The sequence below is a fragment of the Mercenaria mercenaria genome, chromosome 14, assembly GCF_021730395.1.
Source record: "Mercenaria mercenaria strain notata chromosome 14, MADL_Memer_1, whole genome shotgun sequence".
Classification (NCBI taxonomy): Eukaryota; Metazoa; Mollusca; class Bivalvia; order Venerida; family Veneridae; genus Mercenaria; species Mercenaria mercenaria.
The window spans coordinates 4,309,901-4,323,176 of NC_069374.1; the positions used below are offsets into that span (position 1 = coordinate 4,309,901).

Below are 13,276 nucleotides of genomic sequence, written 5' to 3' on the forward strand. Positions count from 1 at the left end.
TTTTGTTTTACTTTGTATACATCTGTGCATTCATCTTCTCTGTACGCATCTTTGTGTACACTGATGTAAGGGCTATGTTCCTTAAACGTAGCCGATCAAAAAAGAATCACTGTCTGCAATTGGGACATTAGCATTGCAGTCTGGCATCTGAAGTTCGTTGGTTTGGTAGGTTATTTGCATGGACATTGACACCTTTATTACAACACTGTTTCAGTCGTATCTTTTAACCCGCTTGATTTTTAGATCACGTGACTTGAAAGAGTGTAGTGCAAATAAAGCATACAGTAGTTTACAAGTTATGTTGAAACAAAACAAAAAACGCTTGGAAATACTTGTTACAGAGACTCGTTTTTATATAAGCAGTATGGTATAAATAAAAGGGCAAAAAAAAACCCTGAAAATATGTTATTGTTGTTTTGTTTTAAAAGAAAATGCACAACAAAATATTTTGGAAGATACAAAAGTGTTTGTAAACATGGACTGATCCAAACGGAAGGGGAAGAAGCATTTTATAGAAATATTTCGATGACAAATACAATACATATCCGTAGCCCTGACCAACCTCTAACCCGGGTCAGTCTATTTTATAAGTACAACAACATGGTTGACCCATTTAAACGAGTTGTAGGCCGCAGTGATAACGGATAAAAGTAAACACTACAGAGTAATGTAAGCCGAAGACCAAAACTTCCCTCCGTGTGGTTTTCAGCATTGCAGGAATTCACGCAGACCTGGTCACCTTTCTTTCGGCGTTTGACAACAATATTGCAAACCTCATATTTGAATTGAAAGATAAATAAACATTGCATATAAGATAATAATATATTACTCGAGTTTTGTCTCTATTGTCCATCCATACTTCGAACATAGACCTATACGCTATCTAATACCACCAAAAATATTTTCATATATAGTAAGACATCTTACTGAACTTTGTTTGCATTTTTGCGGTGCATTATCAATATAAATAAATCGAAACGCAGAAGAATGAAGGTAGTAGTCAACTGTTAAAAACGAAAGGTATTAAGAACAGGTAGCCATTCATTATTTTGACCAGACCCAAAACAAAGCGCGAGATGCTTTATACTTAAACATAGAGACAAAATTGGCATACCAGCTTAGCTTTTTGTTCGAAAACCTTTTCGTTTGCTTTACTCTGTACATGACAACACACTATATATTAATCACCTGGCACCTGAAGATGTTGTGTTGAATGAAATACATCTACAGCGGTTTTACTGTTAACCATCAAGTCTGCTGTTGTGTACATCTTGATGACGACCAATAAAAGATGTGACATATATACGCAATCTTCTGGATTCACCACTGTGTTTGCTGTATCTATAAACATAATTGTTTATTACCCGCTGTGTTCACAGTTTAATGCAAAAAGCCCATGTAATAATATGTAATACCCTTCGCGAACCATTGTAAACTTACTCAGTGTGGGCTACCTGTGGCTAGACCTTTGCGATCTTACATTTGATTTTAAGTGATCCATCTCAGTTACAAGTTCCTGTTGAATTGTATTTTTTTAAATATGGTTAATGTGTGCCTCTCAATAAAGGAATGAAAAAGTTATGTCCAAATATAGAAAATGAGTGTTGGAAGGTCAAGGTGAAATATTTATATATCAGTGTGAATGACTTGTGACTAACATTAATGTGTGTTAGTTCCAAAACGATTCATCAGGAAAATGTAGGTTTAACTTGGTGATTGACAAACAGAGCAAAAGAAATATGCCCCAAGATCATTTGATTCCAGGGACATACAAAACACTGGTAAAAATAAAATACTTTCTGAATCCTACACCTAAACTGAATGAAACGATATCAAAACAAGTGGTAACCGTCTGTGATTTATTGCTTGATTTTATCATTGCCATTGTGACTAGCACAGACTATCTTGGTTTTGATAATCTATCTATCCACAATGAAGCAATGGCAAAAACGCGGCCATGTTTCATGTAAATAAGACAGTTAATGTAAACTAAACCATTCATATAAATCAACCGTCTACTCCTAGAATACTTTATTTGGGATTACAATCATCTAAAATGGTTCCTTTCTACCGCTGAACATAAAACGAGAAAAAGAGATCTTACACGAAAATGGCTGTAGGTTATAACACATTAGAGAAAAGGATGTCACCAAGTTTACAAGTTTATTCATACTCAATTCATGTAGTACATGACAATATGAGCTATAACATATATACAAATTATAATATATAAAAGACATGTAAACATATACGTGTCTCGTTTTGTACAAAGAAGGGAGATACGTTTTCAATAGTAGTCAACATGCAATCATAAACTTCAATGTATATTACTTCTACATAGAAATATCAAATACAAAATGGCCCGATAGATAATAGGTGGCGTTTCTAACAGAGACGAATTAATAAAACCAGTTAGTGCATTGAAAACAGTTCAAACTTTGCATAATACAAATAGTTCCTGAAATTTACCTGTTATGAAATTAAATAATAATTTCCTTTACAAACATACAAAAATGTCTGTATTTATCAAAATGCTTTGTGTTAATGTTCATAATAGATTTAAACAGCATAATATTTGGGCGTCTTAAATTTTGTCGTTCTAGTAATCTTCTTCTTAATACAGACAGTTCTTTACATTCTAACAAATAGTAATATTCATCACCTATACTTCCTATACAATTACACAGTGTACATTTACGTAAGTGAAGTTCTGTTCCATTCCAGCTTCCCGTTTCAACCGGGAGTCTGTTATTACGCGTTCTAAATTTAATTACATATCTAAGTAAGTTGTGGGGTGTATTAACTAAGTAAGGTTCAAACTGGAATTTTTCTTTAAACAATCGATAATTTTTACATTTGCTTGAATTATTGATGGTGGAATACCATTCATTCAAAAATAGATCGGACAACTTCTGTTTGACGCATGCAATCAACCATTTGTGGTTTGGAAATTCTTGATTAGTCCACACATTAAGTAAACCACATTTAACAAATATATCACAGATATGTTTGATCCATTGAAATGTCTGCCTATTAACATTTACACGTTTATTAAAATTGCTAAGTACTATAACGTATAGGGAACAAGACAACTTAAAAGCATAAGGGACAACAAGTTTAGACCAAAAGCTAACCATCCTGGTATCTATATCAATACTTAATGGTTTAACACCAGTTTCACCATATACAATGCAATTGGGTGTACTTGATTTCAGACCCAGTATATGTTTAAGATATTTCAATTGTATTTTTTCAAGAACATTATTATTACAATAACCCCAACATTCACAACCATACAATAAAATAGGTTTAACAAGTTTATCAAATAAATCAATCTGCGTATCTATAGGTAATTGTAGGTTTTTTGCTTTTTTTAATAGACAATACATAGCTTTGGTAGCTTGGTTTGCAATATGCTGTTTCGCCTTAGAAAAACAACCACTTCTACTAAATGATATACCCAAATATTTGTATTCGTCAACAATTTCTAAAATCTCATTCTTATAAGTAAAATTATACTGTAAGGATCTTCCTTTAGAAAATACAATAACTCTCGTTTTGGATGTATTGACCGTTAATTTCCAATTATAACAATAACATTCATATAAATTAATAGCATTTTGTAAATCAGTAGCCGACTCTGATACTATAACAGTGTCGTCTGCATACAGAATAACAAATAATTTAACTAAACCAATCAGTTCATTATTTAGAGTAACTCCTTGGGCACTATTTCTGCTTTCAAAATATTCGTGTAGATCGTTGAGATAGAATGAAAACAAAAGAGGTGACAGATTTTCACCCTGTCTTACACCAATGATGCATGGGAAAAAAATCCGATTTTTCACCATTTACACACACACACGTCTTAGCATTATTATAAATCAAATCTATGAATGCACAAAAAAGCTTCTTTCTAAAATTATGCAGTAAATCGATAAGCATCTTAAGTACGTACATCTTATCAACGGTGGAATATCCCTTTCTAAATCCTGCTTGGTACTGATTTATAAGCTCATTTTCCTCTGCAAATTTTTGTAAGCGTATATTTAATATAGACGTAAACAATTTACCCCAAAGCAACTAAGTATCGTTATTGGTCTATAATTGCTGGGTTCAGTAACATCACCCTTGTTTTTAAATATCGGGTTAATTATACCAACTGTCCAACAATCAGGTACAATACCATGGTTAAAAACAATATTGAAAAGCTTATGGTATGCGTGTTTCAAAATAGGTATACAGTGTTTTATATGTTCATTCAAAACTTCATCTAACCCACATGCTTTATTATTTTTAGCGCTTTCACAGCAAATTCAATTTCTTCAATTGATATTTCTCTGTTAAGCATATCATTATTAATAGGATGTATATTTGGCATGTCATTATCTGGTGGCATATCGTCACCATTACTACTACTGTTAACAGTTTTGAAAAAAATCATACATATATTTTAACTGTGCGGCAACAACATTTTTCTTACCACCATTCAAAATTTCCAATACTCTCTAGGGCTTGATTTTTTCAATTTTTTTAGTTTTTCTACATTTGACCTTTTGAATTTTTTATGATTTTCATTCATAGATTTTTTATATAATCTACTGCAAGATTTCAAATTTTGCTTATTTAATTCATTTTTCCGTAATTTATACAGATATTTTGCTCGGTGAAAATTACGCCGTGCTGTTTTACAGTCAGCATTGAACCACCTTGGCATAGAATTAGTTTTCCTTCTAGTACCACTTGGCTTATCATTAACACTGTTTCTAACAAAGCTATTTTCAACACTATTACCAAATACACAACATATATCTGTTACTATTTTGTTAACAATTTCCTGAGTACATGTATTATCATTTTCAATCTGACATAATTCTTCATATATTTTGTTTACACTACCAACTTCAATATTAGAAATAAAATCTTGTTTTTGGTTTCCATCCCATAACTTAGGTTTTTGATTTGTACTCTCCTGTATATTTCGGATTATAGCATCTCCATACTCAAAAATAATTTCAACAGGATTATGAGCATTGGAATATAATGGACAAAAATCCAACACATTTAACTTGGAGATCAACTTAAACATACTAGTTGTACTGACAAAATCTATGGTACTAACATTTTTGCTTGTTACACACCCAGTGCGGTCACCATTAGTCCGTCCATTGAGTATATACATGTTATTGTATTTAAGAAAATCCATACGTTTATTGCCGTAATTATTCACAGACTTGTCTTCGTTATTTCTTTCTTGGTATACATTTGTACCAATAAATACATTTGCTTCATGTGATAGTTCATTAAATAAATCAGTCATGTCATTCTCGTGAAAAATATCATAATCTGGTTCAACATATTCTTGGAGACGTTTTGTTCTGGAATTCCAGTCGCCGAATAAACAGATATGTTCGTACCTGTTTGCAAATGTATCTAATTCTGCCTGTATTTCGTTAAACGGATCATCGACAGCGAATATAGAGTTTTCGGGTGGCACGTATACCACACCATACATTATATCTCTTTTTTTAGTTAGTTTATTAGGAATCACGAACCACTGCACAAAAGGACAGCTGGTGTCAACAAAAGAAATAAGCGATTCTAGGTTACTTTTATAAGCTACACAAATACCATCTGATTTTCTACTGGCAATCGTTTTCCTATGTTTAAAATATAAGTTAAAGTTTTCCAGATTAACAGTATCGAGCGAATCAGTCTTTGTTTCTTGAAGCCCAATAACATCATATTTTTGTATCAAAGAATTAAATTCTGGAGTATTTTGTCTGGATACTAAACCACAGACGTTTAATGATAAAACAGAAAAGTATTTTGTTTGGCCTACATTTTCGGAGTTTAATCGAGAGAAGTTATTTTCTTCAAAATTACTCTGTCTACTTCCACTAATCCTATTGTTCTCAATACCGCGTTCTCCCTGCCTGGCCTAGTGACCAGGTGCATTGGAATTTGCATTTATGCTTTCATCCGTACAATTTTCAGGTCGAGTTTGTATGCTCGATTGAGGCCCCGTCTGGGGTGACAACAATTTCAGTGCAGTTTGATCAGATGGTGGATTTGAGGCACCCATAATTAAGCAATTATCACTTTCGTGCTCTTTTTCGACATGAAGTCTTTTGACGTAAGTTTCCTCTAGTGGAGATCAAGCTTTTTGCTTGTTTCTTTGTGCAGATTCAGAGCGTTCTCTATTGAACGCGCTAAATCTATTGGGGGTCCTGAAATCAATGGGTTGTCTCTGTTGCTCACGTCCGCGGGGAGGCATTTCTGCTCGATTTGGGAACTGTTTTCTCGTGTAATGCGGGGGGTCATATGCGTTTGCACGATTTGAATTGTTCCGTGTGTCACGATTCTCGTATGGATATCCTATTGCATATGCGTTTTCGTTTACTACTGCGTTATTGAATGGTCGTTTTGGATTTTTCAGGGTATTTGTGTCAGGGTCATACATCCTACCATTCATATAAAGTTTGTCACGAACCAGGATACGTCTGTTTTTTTTTTCCTCGTTATTATGATTTTTTTCTTTTTTAAGTTCGCGCATCACCAGAAACCCTTCTCAACCTAGTAGACTTAATTGCGCCAAAATATTACACCTGTTTATGTAAACCGTACACAGAACTTAGTGTTTTAACGGGATTTTCATTGTCATTCATATAAAGTTTGTCACGAACCAGGATACGTCTTTTTTTTTCCTCGTTATTATGATTTTTTTTTCTTTTTTAAGTTCGCGCATCACCAGAAACCCTTCTCAACCTAGTAGACTTAATTGCGCCAAAATATTACACCTGTTTATGTAAACCGTACACAGAACTTAGTGTTTTAACGGGATTTTCATTGTATTTATAAGACATACTTGTAATATTTTTTTGATATACATGTACTAGTAGACTTGCTAAAGATAATTATACCAGTGTGAGTTGTTTTTTCATTCATGATGGACGCTTTGTCATTTCACGGAGCGTTTTACAAGACAGAGTGAAAAAAACACCCTTTCATCAAATTAGTATAATTTTTTCGTATAGCTAAAAATAGCTAGGATACATTATCAAGCAATCTGATGTGGCATAGGTCGTTGTAGCTAATTAAAACGAGCTTAATACGGCTTCGCTGAAATAGATATTACTGAGATACCGGTATCTCATTAATTATCTATGTTTAACTTTCAAAAGCTACAAATCTTACTTTAGACTTAAAGAAAGTGCAACATTAACCTTAACTTCCAAACATTATGCTCGGTGCTCTGGCTTAAAAAGATGCAGTGAACAAGACGTCTCAGTTTAGGCAGTATAGTAGCATGTGACTTTAACGTGGTCGTGTACAAATTTAAACACATACATTCAAAATTCTGTAAATATATGCCTTTGATAAAACATTTCGTAAACAGGATATTTCAGCGAAGTTTTCAACTTTTATACTATAAATCTTTGGTAGGAAACTATTCCTTTAAATGTTCAAAGCTTCTTACCATTTATTCTGAAGTGCTGTCAGTATACATTTGATGTGTTAAATGTCAAAGTTAGCGCCTGTCTTCTAAAGAATATCATACACACCATTTTAAAGTGACAGACTGTCTGTTGATTTTAGTCCAAGGGTACAATAATGTGCGAGAGTGAATAAAAACCAGCGGATGATGGTGTCAAATATTTAGTCTAAGATTTGTGTATCGCAAACTGTGACAAGTCAATTTCAACTGGAAATAAAATCGAACAATTTCAGCATTTCTTTTTTTTTAAAGCAAAATAGTTGTGAATATAAATGCAGAAAATTCAATACTGGCAAGGACTTCATGTTGTGTATAGTGGGAGATACAGGGCCCGAGAGCAGTTAATTGCCTGCTGATTATGAATCTCTTGTTATTAGTTATTCTGCACATTAGTCACTGTTGTTTATTTTTAGCGGGCTGTAAAGTGTTTCACACGCATGGAGAAAGAAAATATTTTCAACACAGAAACCTCCTTTTGTGATTCCGCAGATTGTGAATAGTACAAGTCTCTAGATATACCGAGGATATTCCTCCAGCTTCTGGAAAGTAAGTTTATACTAATAGCGCATGCAATCTGTGTATTCAGGAAAACACATTATTCTCACGCCTATATTACTGAACATGAAGCATATTTCATTAACCTATTGTAATAACTGACTATACTTAAAGCATATAAGGCTAATTAGTACCAGCAAAATATAGCATGTTGGAATCCGAAATGATATCACCAGATGAGTTACATCTAATGGTCGAAATAGAAATCATCACAGGTGGAGTTTTTTGCATACCAGTTACAATATACTACTCAAAAGAAATGAAATAATAATTATTATGATAAAATCAATACAAAGTGGACGGACTGTTCTATATACGAAGGCTGTTCAAAAATAACGTAGACTTTTGCTGTCAAATGTTGCTTATTGTGTAAATAATGATGCGAAATATATCGTTGTAACAGCAACCGAAAATCATACTTTAGAAGCAAACGCCACAACAATGTTCAGTCATCTGTGTCTTTATCTTCAAGTGGTACAAACGATTCTCAAATGGTCCAGAATTGCTTAAAAACAGCGGATATGGAGGGAGAAAACGGAAAAACTGCGAATGGACGTTAACGCATATGTATGATGCCGTAGATAAAGACCAAGTACCCACGTTAAGTACCCTGTCCGAGATGCGTGTCATAAGTGCGCATACATTTTAAAATTCTAACCAATAACTTGTTATGACAAGTATTGCTCATGAAAATTTATAAAATAAATTTACAAATATGAATTAATGCAAACTTAATGAAAGCATCACAATGAAGGCACGACGTCGTTAACGTCGTTGAAATATGATCGCCGTGCGCCGGGTCCGTGTAAGTGACTGTTTTCGAGGAGGCGTAACTCCTGAATGCATGATCATAATCACGTCAAATGTGCAGTGCAGTTAGTGGAAAGATTGCAAATCATGACGGTATATTTTTTGTTTTGCTTCATGAAAGTATATAAATGCTAGAGAAAAAGTCTACGTTATTTTTGAAGAGCCCCCGTACCACTATTGGCAAATGTCATCTATGCCTGATGTATTGGCGAACTATACATCAGCTTATTGATAACTCTTTTGTAGACTACCAACGACTTCTAATTAACCCATTCAAGTTTCATTCATAGCACATTGATCTTAAGCTTATAATATACATTTGTATAAATCAAAGAGATCATTCATTTCAAGTGTAATGTACAAATACCCATAAAATATAACCCATAATTGGTCGCAAAAGTCGCACAACTAATACTGAGCCCAAGCCTATAAAAGTGTACCATGAATGATTAGGCATCTGTTGTATGAATTAATATTGATAAAGCATTGCCACTTTGCATTGAAAACTAGCTAGCTGCTTTTAGCACACAATTTCAATTATCCTTTTATTAGCATGCAGCTTACTTCATTTAGAGACACTCGTGCATTTTTCATCACATTACGTTGACCCTTCATGTTTATGTACTTTGTATGCGACATGTTGAATAGAACGAATTGTCTAACCACAACACGAATAATACTTGTAAATTTAAAGAATTTTCATTTCCACTTAACAGCCACTTTCGCAACACTACGATTGGAATGACAAATGAAAACTGAATTTTATTACACTTTAATCAATCATCAGATATTTACTAGTAGTAACTAGTATTCACAATACGTCCACTGACCAATTATCGCATTTTCGAGAGATTTACGGTATAACACTTAAGTAAAATATTTCAAATAAATCGTAATTTCTTTAGCCCGCTGACAGTGAAAAAAGTTGATTTTATAATCAGTATGACGTATACAAATTACAGCAGAAACACATTACATAAAAATTGCCGACGGTTAAGTTTATTTCCGAAAATCTTCATGAATCTCCGACAGCTTTAATTCGGACAGCGCTAAAATTAGAAATTAGCGGTCTCGCTGATTCAAGTCCACGCATTAATTAGATATTTCACCAAAAATTGCGTTTGCGCTAAATTTTTGCCGCGCTAATAAATGTACGCCTACAGTAAAGCATGTCCACATTGAAAATTGCTGCGTCCGCCAATACCAATAGGAAGTGGTAGCAGGATTCAAATTAAAATGTGGACTTATCTATGTAGTTGATTATTCATATTATAAAATGCTATTTGTAGCTGTTCCCTTTAAAACTCCGTATTGTTATTACATACCGATAATTGAACATGGATCCGGCCTTAGACCATATAATTTTAATTCATCTAACATTTCTTTATTTCACGGAAACATATGTTGTTGTTGGTGGTGGTGGTAGTGTTGTTGTTTTTTTTTTTAGGGGGGTGGGGATGGGGGGGTTCATTTTTATTTCAAATGTTTACTTAGTATGAGCAATCAAAACAATTGTTACAGTTGTATTCAATACAATCATGCACAACTTTATTATTCTGCATTGCACGGTTCCTCAAGGGAACAGATATACACCAGAGAAGGAAGTTAGTTTTAAGTTCGCGCTTCCTTCTGCATGGTCGCCGGCGAATCGTGAATCAACCCAAACGACATCACCCTGGTTCAAGCGAATCACTGCTACATTTCCACCCTGAAACAAATTGTTCTGTTAAAAATAAAAGACCAAACATGATACTAAACTCAGCTGTATTTCTATTCTACTTAGATAAAAATATGCTGTTGCAAAATAGAGCTAAAAGATACTGAAATGATGTTGCTGAAAAACAAATTGTATTAAAGCTTATTTATCATAATTGATTTTACAAATCAATATATGTAATCTCTATTCTATACCTTAAAAATTATTATAATTAAAACATAATAGCAATATTCACTGTAATATCTTGTCCTGGGCTATGAGAATCCACAATGGCGTCGAGAACATTTTTGCTATTCACCATCAACTCAGCTACTATTCCCCTTGGAACAGTCTCATCGTTTTGACCAACGAAAAATGAGAACATGTACATGCCACCCTCAGGGCACGTGAACACACCAGAATGCGGACTGTAACCGTTTCCCTCGTTTGTTATAATCTGTTGAAAAGAAGTGAAGCAGTAACATACATAACGCACGATTGTATGCATACGTTCTTCTTCGTGCAAAAATATATAATAAAATGTTTACGTTATGACCTAAATTATGTCGGTGGGAATCTAAACCCAACAACAATAAAAATGGTCGAAATAAAAAAATAACTTACAGTCGGAATGTCAAAATTTTATATGTGCAGGAAAACTTTAACACGTAATCAAACCAGCTGGCCTGTTGCCCCGAATTTAGTGTTTACAAACTGGTATTAAGAGTTTGATACAAAAGAAGAATAAAACAAGCAAACACTTAATATGTATTAAAAAGATCGTACTTGATTAAACTTAATCGTTTGGTGAGCTCCGAAGTCAACATCATGATCCAAATACACAGTAAATGCTATTCCCTCAGAACCTGAGCAAGATAAGCAAGGCAGTATGCAATGAGGACCTGAGTTATAGAAATGCGTTCAGACTGCAGAGGGCTGAACGGTGATCCTGTTTATTTCTATTCTCTGTCTGCGCACAGTTAGATGCAAGATGATGAGTAACAGTACATGGCATTGATGAAATAAGAAAATATTATCAAATCTGTAAGGTGAATTATATACAACAACTATTTTTATGAGATGTGTAAAACATGTCTAGTAAATGATTCTCTTTATTTCAGTTTGGTGTATTTTCCTTTGCAACAATGTGTACCAGAACGAAAGCTGATTACCGATAATACATTTTATGTGAGTAATGTCCACGTCATACACTGTTTTACGTCAACATATCAAGACTGGATTTTAACTGGATTGTTCTCGACAACGCACGATGACCGTCTAAGAATTGAATAAAGACCTGACGGTCATTGGCAGTTCCTATAATTGTAATCAATTAAGTCACTTATTTACCTTGTCGTTTTCCAGCAGCCAGTCTTTCATTTGCTACCACGGTCCTTCTTAAGATTCGAGCTTGTCTTTGATGTTTAGTTCCGTGTCTCCTATCGTCAGTTTCTATCGACTCCCGATCATTCACATTGCTTGTTGCAACTGTTGCTTGTGGTCGGTTTGATTCGACGCTGAGCAAATTCTGACTTTCATTCTCATGTTCATCACCTGCTATGTGTGGAGATTTTTTGTCACCAACTTTCTTTTTCTTTAATAATCCAGCGGCCTTTAAAACCTCCCGAAAATAGCGTATATGATTTTTATTTAGTCGAGACCTTTCGTAGGCTTTTTGTACACGTGTCCTGTGCCTATGCACTATAAATTCAAAATCTTTGAAGTCACGCGCTTGTGATGCAATCTGTTTGGCTTGAGATCTAACTGTGCGCTCCAAACTTTTTATTTTTGACAGGCTGTCTCTGAAAGATGTTATTTTGGAAACTTTAAAAACACTTTTTACCCAGTTGTTCATTTATCGGCTTACTAATAAGTGTACATGAAAAACAAAATGTGCATGATCGGCCGAAAGAATGTATTTTCTTATATATGATAAAAGGTAAGAGTATATTTGCCGATGGACAGAGCACCTATTATGCATATCGAATTTTTTAGGTTTTTACAATTTCGCATTAGTGAAGAACGTTTCTTTTTAATTTTACTTACTGCTGTTGTTTCTCTAAAACTTCCAGTCTTTCCATCATCCTGTGGAGTTCATTATTTTGTTGTTCTCCAGCCACAAAACCCTTATCAATATATACATATAAAATGAATAGAAAACATAAATTGAGTACCATATTTCTTTGTTTTAAAAACACAGTTATATATGGTGTTTAAGCACTGATAATTGAGTTTTCGAAATAAGATAAGAAACTTAACAGTATGTCATACATGTAGTATAGGTCATGTTCTGTTACTTAGTGTTTTGTAACTTAAATCTATTTCTTACTTTATTTCACTCTTACTCAACCCTTATCATGCTATACACGACTGTTTCTGCCTTTGCGACCGATGTGGATCATGATCAGTCTGCACATCCGTGCATTCTGATCATGATCTGCACTGTTCGCCATCCATTCAGTATTTTAATTTTTGGTAATCACCCCTTTAAACAGTTAATGGTACTGTCCAATTTGAAAGATGGACAAGTACATTTCAGAAATTTATCAGAGTGGGGGTTAAATATAATATTATATATAAAACCTCTTACCTCGAGGACAGGTCTGTATAAAACAAAGCCGCGCTAAGTTTCAATGAGAAGGGATATTGAAGATAATGTTAAAATGTATATATGAAAAATACAAAATAATGGTAATAGATTATCTGCAAACCAAAGA

At 33.9% G+C, this 13,276-nt stretch overlaps 1 protein-coding gene across 1 annotated transcript; it reads right to left on the reverse strand.

Moving 5' to 3' along the window:
• Positions 1-10,373: 10,373 nt before the first annotated feature.
• LOC123526174 (uncharacterized) lies at positions 10,374-12,871 on the reverse strand. The gene is made up of 5 exons (XM_053522731.1): positions 12,606-12,871; positions 11,910-12,361; positions 11,346-11,425; positions 10,816-11,016; positions 10,374-10,571 (listed from the first exon to the last, which is right to left on the reverse strand). The coding sequence occupies exons 1-5, from the start codon at positions 12,734-12,736 to the stop codon at positions 10,437-10,439; spliced, it is 999 nt and encodes a 332-aa protein (XP_053378706.1). The 5' UTR covers positions 12,737-12,871; the 3' UTR covers positions 10,374-10,436.
• Positions 12,872-13,276: the final 405 nt, after the last annotated feature.

Bases quoted from the DNA above. Each gene is read 5' to 3' on its own strand.
- LOC123526174 (XM_053522731.1), bottom strand. From the start codon at position 12,736: ATGGTACTCAATTTATGTTTTCTATTCATTTTATATGTATATATTGAT. The intron at 12,362-12,605 runs GTAAGTAAAATT...AACATCTTTCAG, and splicing joins GTTTTAGAGAAACAACAGCA to AGACAGCCTGTCAAAAATAA. The intron at 10,572-10,815 runs GTGAATATTGCT...AATTTGTTTCAG, and splicing joins GCCCAGGACAAGATATTACA to GGTGGAAATGTAGCAGTGAT.